Raw genomic sequence first — 17,122 nt, 5'->3', positions numbered from 1 at the left:
GATTGCGTAAACTCAAACTTTGGCATAACACCGCGTGTTTGGCCGAGCGGTTAAGGCGCTGGAGTATGTACACACTTAATGACACCAGTTCGAATCTCAGTACTAACAAATCTACAGTTCAAGCAAAGCTTAAGCACCGATCAACGGAGTTTGGAAATCCCAGTAACGAAAGTTGCGCAGGTTCGAGTCCTGCAGCACGCATTATCTTTTTTTTTTTCTTTTACTTTTTTGGCCACATGGATTTTTTACATGTAGCTTGCTCGGTTCGCTTGATTCGCCGAAAGATTGGATGGAATTTCAGAAAACAGTTTGCTGAGCTTGTCAACATTATCATGTAATTAATTCCTCGGTAGAGCCCCATAACATTTGAACCAAAATCTTATATACATGTTTTCCGCCTCACCGGCATCCCCATAGCATCTTTGAAGTTGTCCCAAAATCCAATGTCATAGATGTTATCCAGCTCGCTCATACTTTGAACTAGCCTCCACCGTGAATCAATTGGCACCTCACCGGTACGATTGTAATGGACACGGTTTGAATCTCCTTCCAGGATAAAACCCTCCATTGGCGGGTCCTCATCTGTGACCAAAATCTGGTCACTTTGTACCGGCCAAGGCTCATCGCCGAAATCCGTATATGGTGGTGCGTTTTCAATCTGGGTCCGCTTTGCCTTAAACACAAATCCATCCTCGACGTCGTCTTTCAAGTCCGACCATTTGGCACTTTCATTGGTCGTGGTGCCAGCCCAAACCAGGTAGCTATGATAAATCAAAAAGGCAGCCGCCAGCGGCGCCGTCATCAGCATCAACAAGGTCACAGTACCAATTTTGTAATCGGCGGTGATCACAAGTGCCCAAATATGAAAATACATGGTCCAGCCTTTCATGGCTGCTTTCCCCTCTACCGTCACTCGTGTCTCTAGGGTCTGGCAGAGGAGCTGATAACCGATAAAGGTTCCATAGACTAACAGAATTGTCAGGGAGAGTAGCATCGACATGAAGTAAACGTAGTTGTTGGCTCCAACACAGTTCATGAGCCATACACAGTGGTGATCATGTCGAGCCACGCAGCCTTTGCAAATATTGCAATGCTTGCTACGTGGCGGTTTAGGTAGTTCACAGGTTCGACAACGATGTCCCGGATGAAAGAGCACCCGATCATACGGGTATCGTTTCATCTCTTGGTCATGATTCTCGGATGTAATGAACGACTTGGTCGTCACGCATTTATAAAGCAGTAAATAGGGTAAGATCACAACCACGACAACCCACGGTTTATGAGCACCCAACATGCGAGGCCATGCTGGAGGAAGGAAGACAGCTTCCCCGATGGCGAGCAAGCCCACAAAAAATATCTATATTGCTAGATTAGAAACAGACCATCAACAGTAAAGTTTGACATCGGTTGCTGACCAGAATCACCGGGTGGTTTTCATTCCACATATAGCTACCTGATCGGTTCCATGCTCGCACAATATGCCCACCAAACAGATGAGAATCGAGGAAGGCAACCCCGTTGGGAATATGTACCCACACGACCCGGTGCAGGAAGGCGATAGGTGTTTTCCTTCGCAGAATTATAAGCTATAGCCTCGTTCTCGTCAAGTTCCTCTATCTTACCTAAATGCAGGCAAGCGTCCAAAAAGTGTGATAAAAACAAGTACTGAGATACCCAGGACTGTCAGCGCGATAATGCGGATGACCCCCATTGTGGTAGCGCCGACCTCAGGTCTCGAGGCCTAAAGGCCACCTCAAGACAAAACTAGTGAGAAAGAAGAATCACCACTATATTCTCACGTTTTCCTTATTGGTGCTCATGAAATTTGTCCCTGCTCTGCCCTAGGTTGAGAATGTTGACTTTACTGTGTTTCCCGCCGCGGCCGTTGACTGGGGAGTCACGTGGAGCCATCACAAACGCGAGCCGCCAGGGAGTGGATCTAGACTTTCACATCTCCCCACCATAAGAAGTCCAGGCTTCACTTAAGGCTTCATTCTTCAAGCTTGCGGCTTCCCGTCTTTGGGCCTTGTGCCTATTTGATTAACTTCACCTTGCAAGTGAACATGTCAACCACCTGCATGACACGGTGACACGTGATAACGCGTCAAAGAGCCTTTGATAGCTCACCTGTAGAGAGAAATTACCGTCGATGTCCAATCTGAAACACTCTGGTCGACAAATTCGCTCTGGCAAGATGACTTCTCCAGGTCAGGACATGCCGGACCGCAGCCTCTTCGATGACAAGAAGTTCTGGCTCTCACACTATGTCCCTCGGCGCACTATGTTGAAAGAAATGATTAAGGTATGTCCAAAGTTCAACTTTCCTCATGGGATTGAACGGAATCTCTGACTATCATCACAGAGTCATGGTGGCACAGTTGTGGGAGAAGAAAGATCTGCAGATATCAAAATAGTCGATCATAGGCAAAAGAATCTCCCCGCTGATTCGTATGGCACTCATCCTCCCCCCTGGAAGGAAGCACGTAACTTACAACTCCCGCAGCTATTCCTATCAATTCGTGGAGCGCTCTGTGCAGAATGGGAAACGCGAAGATATCGAGCCTTATCGAGCTGGTCCTTCGGCCCAAAGACCTGTTGGCGCATCACATATTCCTAGAAAAACCACCAGAACGGAGTATACCCTGAAGGATGACCAAATTCTCTTTGACTGGTTGTATCCTTATGAGTTAGAGGGTAACGCACCGACTTCGGGGAACAGCATCTACAAGGAACTCGCAGAGCAGGTATGCTGCACGTTCACTATCATTGGTCTAATATCTTGATACCAACTAAGTTCTAACCTGCAGTTCCCTCATCATACGTACCAATCATGGCGCTCTCGGTATCTCAAAAACATTCGTGGGAGGCCTCGCCCCGGTGGCGGAGAACCCAAACAAGACTTGTCCATCAGACAAGATCCCCGTTTACCACTACACCCTGCCGCAGAACCAGCACTGGGACCACTATCATCGCGCATTCCTACAACATCCAAACAGAAAGTTCCCCCCAAGCCTTCTCAGTCCAAGCCATCTGACCAAGATCACAACAAAAGAAAGCGGGCTTCTACCGGTGAATCACCTTCTCATCGGCGTAGTGAAAAGGGTCCGTCTTCTCCCAAAAGAAGATTAATGGAAACCTCGGAAGCCATGGATTCAATGGCGCAAAATATTTCCAATAGACGTGGTCCAAAACCGCGCGGATCACCAATGCGGTTATCCAGCCGATTATCCTCAAGTCCAGCGACGTCTTCGAAGGCCAGTCGAACCCATCAAAACCCCCCACCCCAACAAAATTCCCTGGAGGCTACCACTCCTAGCCGACCAGCGCCGCCACAGAACGAAACAAAGCCAGAGCAGAATCAAGCTATCCAATCTCAGAACAAGGCCAGCAGTATGGCCAATTCATTGTTTCTGGAGATGCCATTTCCACCAACCCCAGAGCCAGAGCAAAACCAGGATACCCAGCCTCAAAATGGGAACTATATGGTCAATACGCAGCTCCCGACAGTATCATTACCTTCACCTAATCCACAGCCCGAACAAACTCAGGCTGTTGAAAATGAGGCCGATATAATCAAGGCCCTGCTTTTGGAGAAGCCATCTCCACTAGCTAAACCAAATACGGAGCATATTCAGGCAGCCCAGTCTCTTAATGAGACTATGAAGGTCAATTCTCTGCTTCTGGAGATGCCATTTCATCCGTCCAGTCCAGAGCCAGAACAAGACGAGAATGAAAGTGAAAGTGAACACGATCAAGAAACTCATCCAGACATTGACAGCTGGATTGACGCTCGATTAACCCGAGGCGATGTGGAATTGCCTGTCATACTTGAAGCATTGCAAAGCACAAGTATGAACCCGGAATACGCCGAGCTAGTGCTAGAGCAATTCGCCGCTGGAAAGGGAGTTCCCCATGATATGCCGGGAGTATGGACGGCTGAGGATGACAAATGCCTGCAAGGTGGAGATCAGCGTGACATTGAACGTTTATTCAAGACACACGGCGAAGAATTATGCGAGGCTAGATACGAGTTTCTTAGGCTTATGAGCGACTAGATTGATTCTCTAAGCATGGCTCGAGAGGAATACAATCTTTGACTTTAATACAATGATACCCTCGGCTTGTTATGAGCCAGGAAATGGACTCTGGAAGCAGAACTCTGCTTTGAAGATTGAAGGAAACTGTACATACACACATTTAACCCTACCGTTGATAATTTTGAAACCCTCTGTATTTATCGTGAGATTTTCGGCCATTCAGTGTACGGATAGCACGTGTCACTTGCAGTAACCTTGGGTATCACGTGGTATCTGGATACGCAGGGAGGATGCAGCACTACTGTAGAGAACGACAATGAGGTACTCGCCACCAAGCCAGGTATGCATGGGGAAATTAGGAATTCTCCTATGAGCGTCTCAAACCACATCGAGATAAGATTTTATCCTGGCAAAAATAAGACAAATAGAAGTGTGCACGTATGTTATCCGAAGCCACTTAAATGACAAAATACCCATTATTGAAATAACTCCGAGAAATGAACTTCAGTACGACTGGTCTCCAATGCTGTAACGAGAAAACTGGCCATAAAAAAGAGGGAAATACGCAAGGCCCCAACTCCAGCTAAGCTCCGTGAGAAAATGACATTAACACAAATCCTGGAAGACTTCTGTTATCTGCTTTTCGGCTAAATTCGAAAACCGGCAGTGATACTCGCTTGGCTGTCAATTCTGCTCCAAGCGAGCGTATAACACAGTGGCGTTTCTAGCTTTCCTTGAACACCAAGTGATTTTCGTAAAACTTCAGCATCTAGAAACATATTAGCATGTTGGCATTGCATGTTGAGAGAGGGAATTAATCACCTTCTGCGGACACTTCTCATAGCAAGTTTCAATAGAAACTCGTGACTTTCTTCCGTTATTCCATAGTAATAGCACAAAGAGACCCTGGCTTTCTGGATCGCGAATTATGGTGTCAACGGCACCGAGTTCCTTGTCCCAGTTTTTGCCCTTGGGAACCCAATTGGTCTGGTCGTCGTCCTCACTGCCGTCCTCTGTCAAGGCCGGAGTCTCGGAAGCCATGGTCTGGGCTGCCGACTTTCGTCGCCTCTTGGTCTCGGTTTTCGGTGCTTCAGCCGGCTCTTCCTTTGGTTCGCCCATTGACTTGCGCTTACGGCCCGGGCCCGCTTTCACTGGAGTCTGCGGTAAAGGTTTCTTGGGCCGCCCACCAATCTTCTTATAGTATGCCGCCAGGATGTCCTGAGCACCATCCCTAGAGTCAAGCATGAGTATTTGCGCAACTATCCGGATTCAATCAATACAGGTCTTCATAACATACTTCAGGTTCTCCTCGGGCTCCCAGGTCATATCTTCGACCTTGTCATATCCTTTCCATTTCACGTGCAATAAGAGGGTTCCCTGATTAGGGTTAGCACGATTGTCAGATCCAAAGAAGATTCAGGGCGCATACCTTCAAGAAATCATGAGTAGCGATTGATTCAACGATATAGCTGTCCCGAATCAGACAAATTTATCCCGCGAAACATCAATCCGAGCTCAACTTACACGCCCTCGTCCTCCTCACTGGAGTCGTCTCCATTTTCTGCCTTGACATCCTCTTTGTCGTCTTCTTTCATATCCGTGGTAGCAGGAGTATCATCAGGGGTGCCATCTTTAGCGGTGCTGAATGGAATATCTCCCAACTCCTCGTCAGAACTATCTTCGACCGGAGCTATTGGTATCGGGTTAGCGGATGCGCGCAACGGGATTAAACAAAGCGCGTCAACTCACGGGGCATTTCGGACTTGGTAGCGGAGCGATTGAACAGACGAGAAAACAGCTTGACGGTACGAGGCACAGCGCCTCAGCAATGAATAGCAAGGAGCGATTGAGCGCGCAAAATGAAGCTGGAGATACACTGTCGCGCGTGGGAAGCTGGAAGGCGGACAACGCCACGCTAAGCCTGATTGAGCGACCCGAATTTAATTTGTGAACGCATTTCACCGCAGAGCTTCAAACCCCCTCCGCATTTTGTTATCAACGTCGAAGTTTGGTTGGAACTTCTTCTTTGTCTACTTTCTTTTTCTCTTTTCCCTCTCTCGGTTGTTCCTTGAGGGCTGTTTACCGTCAAAATGGCGATGCGTATGTTCTTCCTCCCCTTTTACTTGTCCCTCCCCGAATGCCCCTCACTATTTGTGCTGATTACTGACCCTGACTTTTGGCACTCACAGAGCTTGATCTCTCTCAAGGTGATTACTATCCAATCGGCTCTCACGCATGACTTGGGATCCTTGTGTACTAATACTCCAGGGTAGCTTCGGTGTTGAAGGATGAGCAGGGTCGTCCGTTCATCGTGGTTCGCGAGTATGTTTGCCGCTATACCCCTATACGACCGGATATTTCAATCCGACATCATTTGCAGAAAGGATATCGAAACTGACGATTGATTTTTCTCCCGTTCAGCCAAGGAAAGAAGAAGAGACAACATGGCACTGAGGCTGTGAAGTCCCACATTGTGGCCGCTAAGACCGTTGCCAACATCGTGAAGACTTCTCTGGTATGGACATCGGCAACCAACTACCGGATCAAGTACTAATACCATGGCAGGGTCCCCGTGGCTTAGACAAGATTCTTATTTCCCCCGACGGCGATATCACAGTCACCAACGATGGTGCAACCATTCTCGGCCAGGTCCGCTCTCCCGACCCCCTTTTATACCTTCTATGCAACATATCGCCAGGCACTAATACGACGGAATATATAGATGGACATCACAAACAACGTTGCCAAGTTGCTTGTCGAACTCTCGAAGTCACAAGATGAGGAAATTGGTGATGGCACAACTGGTGTGGTGGTGTTGGCTGCGGCCATGCTTGAACAGGCTTCGGATTTGATTGATAAGGGAATCCACCCCATTCGGATAGCCGACGGTTACGACCAAGCCTGCGAGATCGCCCTTGCGGAGCTTGATAGAATCAGTGACCATATTCCCTTCTCCAAGGATGACACTAGCAACCTGCTCAAGGTTGCCAAGACCAGTTTGGGCAGCAAGATGTAGGCTTTAGCTATCTCCAGCTTCTTTAGTGCCTCAACTAACTCTCTTTTAGTGTCTCCAAGTCTCATGATCAGTTCGCCCAGATTGCCGTGGACGCCGTTCTCTCCGTTGCCGACTTCGAGCGTAAAGACGTCGACTTCGAGTTGATCAAGGTCGATGGTAAAGTCGGTGGATCGCTCGAGGACTCTCTTCTTGTCAAGGGTGTGATCGTCGACAAGGACTTCTCTCACCCCCAGATGCCCGATGAGGTTCGCGACGCCAAGCTGGCTATTCTTACCTGTCCGTTCGAGCCCCCGAAGCCCAAGACCAAGCACAAGCTTGACATCACCTCGGTTGAGGAGTTCAAGAAGCTCCAGGATTACGAGCATGAGAAGTTCACCGAAATGATTCAGCAGCTCAAGGACTCAGGTGCCAACCTGGTCATCTGTCAGTGGGGTTTCGATGATGAGGCCAACCACTTGCTCCTCCAGAACAAGCTTCCCGCCGTTCGATGGGTTGGCGGTCCCGAGATCGAGCTGATTGCTATTGCTACAAATGGTCGCATTGTGCCCCGCTTCGAGGATCTGACCGCAGACAAGCTGGGTACTGCCGGTCTTGTTCGTGAGATGACTTTTGGCACCACAAGAGAAAAGATGCTGGTCATTGAGGAGTGCGCCAACAGCCGGGCGGTCACTGTCTTTATCCGTGGTAGCAACAAGATGGTAAGGCATTTTCCTAAATTGATGACATGTACGTTTACTAATCACGTTCACAGATCATTGATGAGGCCAAGCGGTCACTACACGATGCCCTCTGTGTGGTGCGCAACTTGGTCCGTGACAACCGTGTTGTTTACGGTGGTGGTGCTGCTGAGATTGCTTGCTCGATTGCTGTTGAGGATGCCGCTGTCAAGGTTCGTTATCTCTTTATCTCCTATCATATGGACCGAACTAACCTTTTTTCAATCTACAGAGCCCCGGAATTGAGCAGTACGCCATGCGCGCCTTCGCTGACGCATTGGACGCTGTGCCACTGGCTCTTTCCGAGAACTCTGGTTTGAGCCCCATTGAGACCCTTGCCTCCGTCAAGTCCCGCCAGGTCAAGGAGAAGAACACCCGCCTCGGTGTCGACTGCATGATGACCGGTAGCAACGGTAAGCCGAAACCATCTTTTACGACCTGTTTAGTGGCTAATATAATTCTTGCAGACATGAGGGAGCACTTCGCTATTGATCCCCTGATTGGTAAGCGCCAGCAGCTTCTGCTTGCTACTCAGCTTTGCCGCATGGTTCTCAAGGTACTGTCTACTGCCCTATCTCCCCAATATTCACTGTTCTAATACATATCTAGATCAACAATGTTATCATCTCTGGCGATGATGATGCTGAATTTTAAGTTACCCGCACATTCTAATACCTGATAGACAGCGCTGAAGTCTTTCTGGTCTGTCAGCGGAAAACAAAAAAAAGATTAAGAATCTGTTTGGACTCCTATGTAAAAAATGGTCCCTTAGAGCATTCTGAGTTGCAATGAGAAAAAGACTTATGATGATCTCTCATTATTCCTCTCGGTCTACCGCATAATCTTGTCTATGGTGGTCTTGGCTCCTAGTGGCCTCCATACTAAACTCAGTCCTAGCCATCAAGTAGTTCAAGCATACTTCCAGGGCCTGTATCACCCAGGTCAATCAATATGACTAGATACCAAATGAGTAGGCCTCGTATTGGAAACCCCAGCAGAACAACAAAACAATTTACACATGACCCCTGCTTTCATTCAGAGACATAATTGATGTCCATGCTCATAATTTGTCCTCATGTACTTTTTACCTCGATCACTGATTGAGCAAACTTTCATTTTTTACCAATAGCCTTTCAGATACCTACTCTTTCTAGCCTGGACTTGCCCTTTTCAGGTACTTATTCCATTTAGATAGAAGATTGAATGTGCATAATGCCTCGTGATACAAAAAGGCAGCAGTCAGTAGACTCTGTACCCATTAAATTCCATTTCCCATCTAGGGTATACCATCAGATCCCACGATTACACAAGGACAAATCTACGTGGGGGTCCGTGATCTTCGGGATCCGCCTGCAAGTATGAACCCGGTACGTTCACGAGGATATAGGAAATGCCGAGGGACCACGGCAGATACGAAATGAAGCACACGCATCACCCTTCTCTATCAACCTCGGGCTGATCGCAGGAAGTGATCTCATTTATGACACATCTCTTGCTAGAATAAGCAACCGAATGATCTCGTGAGGAAGTGGGCGCCTCTTGTGTGACTCTGAAAACAGATGTGAGAAAGATGAGCTACCTAAGTTGCCTAGTGTGGATTGACTAGATCGGGATCCTGGATCTGGTGGGTAACTTGTTTACATGCTGAGATCTAGCATCCCTGTTCGGACTTCGTGGGGGGTAGCTTTGGGACATATCGCTTGAAGGGGTACCTGCTTTTCGTTTCGGACGACAGGAAGTCGGGTTGCTTGAAGAACTGGAATGAGGTAATCGGTAGCACAAGCTTGGGGAGTGGAACATGAATAGTCAAAGAAGAAAACTATATCTTAGCTCTAAGCATGTCGCAAATGTTGATCTGAATCATTAGCGTTAGACAACGAATACTGGTCTCAGAAGCATGGCATTCCTTGTACTTTCTGTTCTCTGGGGATATACTTTAAAGTGGTATTTAATGTTGGACCTATAGGACCGAGTGGACTTTATCGTGTGGTATAACGATACATCGTCTGTTAACCAGGACGTCCGAATTGCAATATCGCGATGAGTCGGTCACCAGAAGCATAGCACTGTGTTTCCCATAAATAAAGATGTCTTCTTCAAAAGTGTACATGATTTCTTATTTTGGTTCTTATTGTGTAATATTCCAATTACAAAAATAAGAAACTCATGATCATCTCCTTTCAAATTAGGCTCTGGCTCCTATACTGAAGATTCAGGGTTTGATCTGGTCTGAAAGGGGTAACACAGCGCGTGGGAAGTATGACCCCAGTTCCCCGCGACTCGTGGTTCACAGAGTTCTGAAAATCGCTATCACTGCGGCTCAGTGATTTACCCAAAATATGGCATTGTGAGACCAGTTTGTTGGTCTAGATCAGTCTATTCTATTGCTTTCGATCCAAAGGTGGCTTTGTCCATTCATTCTCATGTCAACCAATATTTGAAGAGATTGATTTAGATTGTCATAGAGCGATCGGGCAAAAATAATTCGCAATTTCAGCCATCCAAACCTGTCATAGATCGTATAAATAGAGTATAAATAAGACCAATGACAATAGAGTCGGAGAATATGCATATTATGAGATATCAGAGGTGAGGATATTCTCTGTCAAGTCATGTCATTTCACGTGAAAATGACCTTATCTCGCAATCTATTCTGCTACTTATAGCGCCAAGGACATATCGGCAACGGCGGATCAAATAAAAGTAGGTCAAGCTTGGGGTAGGGCGGGCTGAGAAGGGCTGCAGATAGTCTATGAGCGGCGCCACGGACAATGTCAGCTTGAAGTTGCATGCATTAAGAATAGATTTGAGTTGAAACTCCGGCATCGGTCCAGATGTAAACTCATCGCTCTTCCTGTGTGAGCGCTTTGACAGGTACAGAGGCATGATCTGGTGAGCTTTTTCTTTTCTTTTCATCAGGGTGAATTGGAATATGCGAGACCAGCTTTCTCCGATGATTGGAGTGTATTGTGTGGCTGCTGCGTTCCCAGATGAGAAATAATGAAAGGCGCGGCCTCCGGAGTTTGTCATATTTTGAATAGGACTACTCTCCATTGGACTAATCTTTTCTTTTTCTATTTTTGCACTGCTCCGGTAGTCGACATAGCCGCGCTATTGGGTCCATTTGGCTAATGGGGCTGGAGACACAAACCACGGGTTCAGGTGACCCGATGTCGTGTAAAGCCAACGGGTGAGACAGAAGACAGTATGGGGTAGGGAAAAGGATGAAAGTCGTGTTCTGGTCAGGATCATCATGAGAGAAGGCTTCGGTCATCAGCCTCATCCGTTCCCGCTCACATGAACGAGCAGATTGACGTGGCTTCGATCGGTTCGCGGCAACCAAATCTTTGGGTCTAAAGGTCTCTCTTATCTTGCCTCTCGTGATGGTTTGCTTTTGCGGGAAATGAGACCATCGTGAAGTTGTCGCTCTGCCGGTCATCGGTTCTCGTTATACCGCTTGTTCGGGCGTTGTGCTTGTGACACGACGACGAACCTGTCAACTGTTAACACATCAGAGCCCGAGTCATTAATCCCTATCATACTGATTTTCGTCTATCATTGTCACCTCGATTTGCCCGGTCGCCTTTGCTAAAATAGACATTTTTTGGTGACTCCAGGCTTAAAACAGCGGCTTGGTATGTAATTGTATTTTCGGACAATACTCTTCTTGTCTTTTCAAAATTTCATGCAACTTCATGTGCCAAGATGGACGCATCTCGATTTGTCTCATCAATCTTTGCGTAGATGGGTAAGTTCCATAGCGGGTTGAAATCTCGTGTTTCAGCCAGGTGCGGCCTAGAGTCTGATGCCTGGGTACCTCGTGTCTTTATTATTATTTTTACTTCAAATATTCAAAAGCAGTCTCATTCGGATAAAATTGAAAACGACAATACCCATGTACCTTGGAATGGTTCTATCTCTTTCCGATCTTAGCTCAAGCTCAAACTCGTTGATGCTGGGTCCCTATCCGGGTGAGAAGTGGTATGCATTCAATGCTGTGGGTATATATATATCAAGAAACCAGAGCTCCAAAATAATGACACATTTTATAAATCGTTGCACTACCAGACTACCTAGGTAGTTACTTGTCGAGGATTTTAGAGGGCTAGACTTTCAAGTCAAGAACATCGGTCATGTCACGATCGCAAAGTTCGCTAACATCTAAAGACCATAAAAACCAAACATCGTGGTTGGTGGGAATTTAATCCCCTGTCCACAAGCCCAATCACAAACAAAATGCCGAAATCTGGTTACAACCTGTCAAAGAAATCAAGCATAAAGCGTAACATCCGAGAATCTAGAGCCTGAATGGCCATCTACCAAAAAAACATCAGCGCCTAAAAGCCATGAAGACGGCCCAGAAGGTCACGCAGACCGCATTAAAGAAAAGCAAATGGTCTAGGGCACAGACATCACTCGGGCGCTTTCAACGCCTCTAATTAGCACCGGGACCGCCCTTGATCGATCGACCAGGGGAAGGGGGGTCTAGATTCTCGGCCCCCGTCCTCATGACCATGAAGAGTCTTTCAAAGATCAGCAAACAAAGCGTCATCAGCGGCAGTATGTACGCCAGATCAGCCACGATCACACCGCGAACCGCCAGATCGTGCGGGATTTGGGGCTGTTCTGGGTGAGCCGCTGCACTTGGCCAATGTGAGGGGTAGAAAAATAAATCATCAAGCAATGCGACCTGTCAGAAGATAACATAACCGCCTCTCACCCCAGTCCGGATGGTAATGCACATGGTCTCTTCCCAAAGCTCGACCCCATGTCCGTTTTTGTAGTGTTTTATTGGTTGCTATGCTGATATGCAGGGCGATCGACTATATTTGTGCTTATGCTTGAAGCTAGGAAAGGGATTACTGGGGCCCCCTTGGGGTCAGTTAACTACCCCCTAAGCGTGGTGTCACCTGAACATTCGTGTTTTTTATGTCGCTTAGGGGCGACAAATGAAGTAAAGAAAATGAGGGTTGTTTCAAAATTGGGGCAGTTTGAGTCCTGTCAACACATCCATTTCGACTCAGTGGAAGGGGCCAATTTAGAACAGCCGAATCAGGTGCGAGGGGTCTTCTATGTGTTGGATCCTACTTTGAGATTCATTCTTCAGGTGTTTTTGTTGAAACGACAGAACCTGGGTACCAAAGATTTTCCCGATATAGTAAAACATCAATATTGTGTACTTTTCCTCGCGTCGATAGGATATAGTCGATGATGACGAGGTGGCTGCAAAAGCGTAAAAGACATAAAAGGATTCTTTGAGAAATGGCTTAGTCTAGCCCTGATCGCGGGTTCATAGCGTCGGGGAATGGTCGTAAAGGCATGCCAGGGCTCCCAAATATCCGGTACGGATCTACAGGAAGGGGATGGCAGATTAGCTCACATATCTGGAGTGCACACATGCATCCAAGGGGAAGCTCACCTGGTCTTTTTCAGGTATTCTAGGGCTAATGTCCATCGATTAGGCAACGTTGTTTTGTGAAAGTTGTATATCAAATTCGGTCTTGGATAGAGCTATGTAATGGATCCAAAAACAAAGATTAGTTGATCCCTACTGACAATCAAATCTAGGGCCAATCACAACCTTCCATGGCCCATATGGGTATTTAAGCCATAACCAATGGCACAGTGTGACGTGTGACCTATCACCAAAGAAAGGGGTGGGTTGAGTTTACCCTGACAAACTATTAAGTACAACCAGGTAACGTAAATCATTTCAGGAACCTCTGTACAAATGTTTGCAGACTCCTAGCGGAAGTGAGATTGTAACTTGACCGCGGATGCACAGGTCCTACATCCGGTTAAACTACAGAGAAATCCATCGGTTTCAGCTATTTCACTTGACAAAGTCGATTGTTGTTGGTTGATATCACAGTTGCCCAAGGGTTCAATATTCACATCTCCCTTGTAGATAAAGTCACCCACGCATATGACCCTTGGGTCGATCATTACATGAAATGACTGCAAAGCAGTAGAGTAGATAAGCCAGTACAATTTCCGATCAAAAGCCCAACTGTCTCGATCTGAAACGGATGACGAAAGGGATCTCAGAATTTCGTTGGGATGTTACCATTGGAATGAGTTCAGATTGACTTCGTTCCCGATCAGCAACTCTCACCTGACCCCGTAAGTCTAGAAACTATGTCCGGATTCTACTCCCGCTTCCCCGCCACCAACATCCCTTGCGTTAACGAATCAGCGACTCGGACATTTTTGTTGCTTTCACCCTGCTCCTAGATATTCAGAAGCTTCAAAAAATACCATCGTTGGACCTGTGTTTGTATCCCTACAATAATCTCCCTTTTCTGTCTTGCGGCAGTCTGGTGCCTCATAGGATAGGACGGGGGAGACGGGCCGAAAATAGGGCGGCTGCGACGTGGAATGTGATTCGCCGTCTCTGTTTCTTGTGTGATCCCAAGAGAGAGCCTAGGGACCCGTCGTTCCTCCCACCTTGGTGTATATCACTACGACTTGATTGTTTTGGGATGCTCATAGGTTCGCTCATCATCAAACATCAACAGCCCATAGTCAGCGGTTATCGTGGCACGACCTATAATTTTGCTTTTCTTTTTTTTTCCCTTTTCTTCTGCTCTCTTTTCATTTCTTTCTTCGGCCTGTCATGACATGTGCTGTGGATGAAGTGTTGTTTAGTGGCAGGAGATGTCACTCATTAGTGGCGTCACGCTTTGTTCCAGTTGATAGATGCATGTTCTTGACGGTCAAGCCGAGGCATGTAGTAACTCAGATGCCGTGCCTCCTTTCGAACGCAAACACTTTCCAGGATTGTTTTCTTTGCCTTTTTCAGCATTTGATGGTATTTCACTTATACCAGCCACATGTGCAAATAATGAAGCCCGATCAAAGTCAATGATCGACGTAGAAAATAGAACAATTCAAGGGTTTTATGCATGACTTGCTTAGTGAGACCATGCTATTGAATATGCCCGAGGGGCACCGTAGGACAGCTCTGGTAAAATAGAGCCCAGTTCGTTGGTATGTAAACTATGATCAACTGGCATATCCCCCGGATGCTCCAATCCCTGGGCATATCAAATTGGCCGGCACCTGATATGGAAACCCCTGATCCACATCCATTGGATCCGACCGGTAACTGTCATCACAGCCGCCCTGCCTCACACAAGCCCCCGAAACAAACTAGCGACGCCGAATGGAGCCCCTGTTAAAAGCCGAGACAGGTATTCAGCGGCCTTGGTATGAAGTACGTCACCGTCACAAGCCCCTGCCGAGGGCGTTCCTGAACATCATGTGACGTGCTCTCGTGACCTTTGCCACTAGTCTCCATCCATTTAGTGACTTAGCAATTTAGCGGGTTACCGCAAGTATTGTCAGTAACCAATACCTGTGGTTGCAGTACACTGTACGGCGATTCCGAGGCGAGCTCCAAGACGAACTTGGCCGGGTCAGCTGTTCTCCCTACGGCCCCATCTGATCCACGCCTCGGCCGCCATGCATCCGCTGGCAAAACACCGGCATCTGTGGCGGCTCTTCTTAGGATACAGATATAGTTTTTTTTTTGGGGGTTACGAATGACTCGATGGAAATCTTAAAAAAGATACATCGCCTCGGCAGTCTGGATTTTCCGTTAACAGCCTCGGTTAAATTAATGTTCCGTAACGGCAAAATCCAAAATGTGATCTTAATTCCGGGATCCTGGAGGACTACGGAGACGGCGTATGAGATGTAGATGCAGGTGTAAAGTTGAGGCGTGCCATGGTGAGACTTCCCCGGGAAATGCGATCTGGTCCAATTACTGGCAGCCGACGAGTCATTGGTGGAGCTCCGTCGGGCCAGTATATTGATATGTCTCGAGTAATTCCAATTTTCATATCGCCACTCTAGGTACCACCCGAGATAAGGGTATTGGATGGTGCGACTGAGACAGGGTACTGAGGCGAACACGTCCTAAGGTCATCAATATGTTTAGGAAAATCCCCCAAGATGACCTTGAAAATGATTAGAACAGTTGTGCAGAGTCGTCAAGAGCGGGTCAGCAGCGATCACTCCCAAACCCAAAGTCAGGCTGCACAAGCGGGCCTGGAAGAAATGCTTTGCATGCTGTAGGTAATTTTGACATTGTCGTACATCCGCAGGGAACAGTGCCGTTACCAGCGAACTGTTTCGGTCGAATCAGAAGATGAAGGTTGTGGTATACGTATACATCGTACTCTCTCGATAGCTTCATTGTGTTTCTCTTTTTCAATTCTGGTTTTTCTTCTTCTTATTCTGTATTCTTCGGACTGCGAATCCCGAGCTATCAAAGATAGGGGTGATTGCCGATATCAAACGACCAACGAGAGACCATCGGGGATCAAGTGGAGCCCAGGTGGGTATCTCTTTCTTTGCCTCCTGGGCTGACCGACTGTTTATCCCCGCAATTTCGTGATTACTTACTCCCCACACCCCGGTCCACCCCAGACCAAATAGATCAGCATATCCATGGAAAAAGAAAAGTCAAAAAAAGAGAAGGCAGAGTGAAAAGTACACAGAGAAAAGCAGGTTCGCAGATGATGCTTCACATTTCCAACAAGGCAGCGATTCCGCTGCTTCTCGTTTGAGTGGAACATCACATGATGGTTGAAACGTGCATCTTGTGCAACTGAGCCCCCGACGGCGCGTCAAGGTCGATCGGTCTGTATCGCCCAATCTACCGGGTTGAATGGGATTTTCCATTAGCGGGGACCGAAGGATGTTCGAACATCCGCCAGTCCGGACCAGGCAAGGGCACTATTACACCCCGTGGACAGCCGCTTGCCCCTCAAGATGAGGGAGTGCTTCCTCTCTCGATGCAGGTCCGCCTCCGTAGCCTGATGAGTGTACGCTGATCCCTTCCCCCTTGTCTACTTCGCCCTCGATGCCAGCTGGCAGACTCGTGACTGCGGACTGTGACACTGGCACTGCCGTGTTCTGTTGGAAGTTCATCGCTGGCAAGGATGTGGCATATCGGAAGATAAGGACTCAAAAGGGCGGTAAACCTCCCTTTCTTTCCTTCCCCCTTTGGCACGGTGGCTGACAAAGTCTATCCCACCTGATACATCCCGCGAGAGGTAAAAGAAAACAGCAAGTGTAGACGCTATTATCGACCCGCGTGGATGGCAAACAATAGATCCTTGGAGATCATACACGTAGAATTAAACACGCACACTAGAATCAAATTGAATCGTAGAAGCGCCATATGGTGTTTTGTTTCCATATGAAACCACGAACCAAATTTGTGATCTACGGAAGTATCGTAATGGTTCCCCGGTATGTGGCCTAGTTTGAGAGTCAATCAATCGACCCATCCCTTTCTCCCGGATACTCGCTGTAGCGTAGATGGTATTTTGGGCCGGCATGCT

General features: G+C 47.4%; 5 protein-coding genes across 5 annotated transcripts; 2 read left to right on the top strand and 3 right to left on the bottom strand.

Annotated features, from left to right (window-relative positions):
* Positions 1 to 379: 379 nt before the first annotated feature.
* Positions 380 to 1,711, bottom strand: N7503_010325 (DHHC family palmitoyltransferase; the record flags this gene model as incomplete). Its single annotated transcript, XM_057069871.1, has 3 exons — positions 380 to 1,357; positions 1,416 to 1,569; positions 1,623 to 1,711. 3 exons carry the CDS (start codon positions 1,709 to 1,711, stop codon positions 380 to 382), a joined length of 1,221 nt encoding a protein of 406 aa, XP_056916482.1.
* Positions 1,712 to 2,194: 483 nt separating this feature from the next.
* On the top strand, positions 2,195 to 4,055 carry N7503_010324 (putative transcription factor Rap1; the record flags this gene model as incomplete). Its single annotated transcript, XM_057069870.1, has 4 exons — positions 2,195 to 2,302; positions 2,363 to 2,448; positions 2,504 to 2,744; positions 2,808 to 4,055. The coding sequence occupies 4 exons, from the start codon at positions 2,195 to 2,197 to the stop codon at positions 4,053 to 4,055; spliced, it is 1,683 nt and encodes a 560-aa protein (XP_056916481.1).
* A 706-nt stretch (positions 4,056 to 4,761) lies between these two features.
* On the bottom strand, positions 4,762 to 5,793 carry N7503_010323 (chromo domain-containing protein; the record flags this gene model as incomplete). Its single annotated transcript, XM_057069869.1, has 6 exons — positions 4,762 to 4,806; positions 4,860 to 5,268; positions 5,335 to 5,414; positions 5,467 to 5,506; positions 5,562 to 5,727; positions 5,787 to 5,793. The coding sequence occupies 6 exons, from the start codon at positions 5,791 to 5,793 to the stop codon at positions 4,762 to 4,764; spliced, it is 747 nt and encodes a 248-aa protein (XP_056916480.1).
* A 334-nt stretch (positions 5,794 to 6,127) lies between these two features.
* Positions 6,128 to 8,423, top strand: N7503_010322 (chaperonin-containing T-complex subunit CCT5; the record flags this gene model as incomplete). The annotated part of the gene is made up of 11 exons (XM_057069868.1): positions 6,128 to 6,137; positions 6,227 to 6,244; positions 6,311 to 6,359; positions 6,459 to 6,552; positions 6,603 to 6,686; positions 6,760 to 7,049; positions 7,103 to 7,751; positions 7,805 to 7,942; positions 8,002 to 8,182; positions 8,237 to 8,325; positions 8,379 to 8,423. The coding sequence occupies 11 exons, from the start codon at positions 6,128 to 6,130 to the stop codon at positions 8,421 to 8,423; spliced, it is 1,647 nt and encodes a 548-aa protein (XP_056916479.1).
* An 8,091-nt stretch (positions 8,424 to 16,514) lies between these two features.
* Positions 16,515 to 16,706, bottom strand: N7503_010321 (uncharacterized protein; the record flags this gene model as incomplete). The annotated part of the gene is made up of 1 exon (XM_057069867.1): positions 16,515 to 16,706. The coding sequence occupies one exon, from the start codon at positions 16,704 to 16,706 to the stop codon at positions 16,515 to 16,517; it is 192 nt and encodes a 63-aa protein (XP_056916478.1).
* Between the last annotated feature and the right edge of the window lie 416 nt (positions 16,707 to 17,122).

Source organism: Penicillium pulvis, assembly GCF_028828015.1.
Source record: "Penicillium pulvis strain IBT 33274 chromosome Unknown scaffold_8_segment0_segment0, whole genome shotgun sequence".
Lineage (NCBI taxonomy): Eukaryota > Fungi > Ascomycota > Eurotiomycetes > Eurotiales > Aspergillaceae > Penicillium > Penicillium pulvis.
Note: the sequence above shows the minus strand (reverse complement) of the source record. Positions and strands in the feature narration are given on the sequence as shown.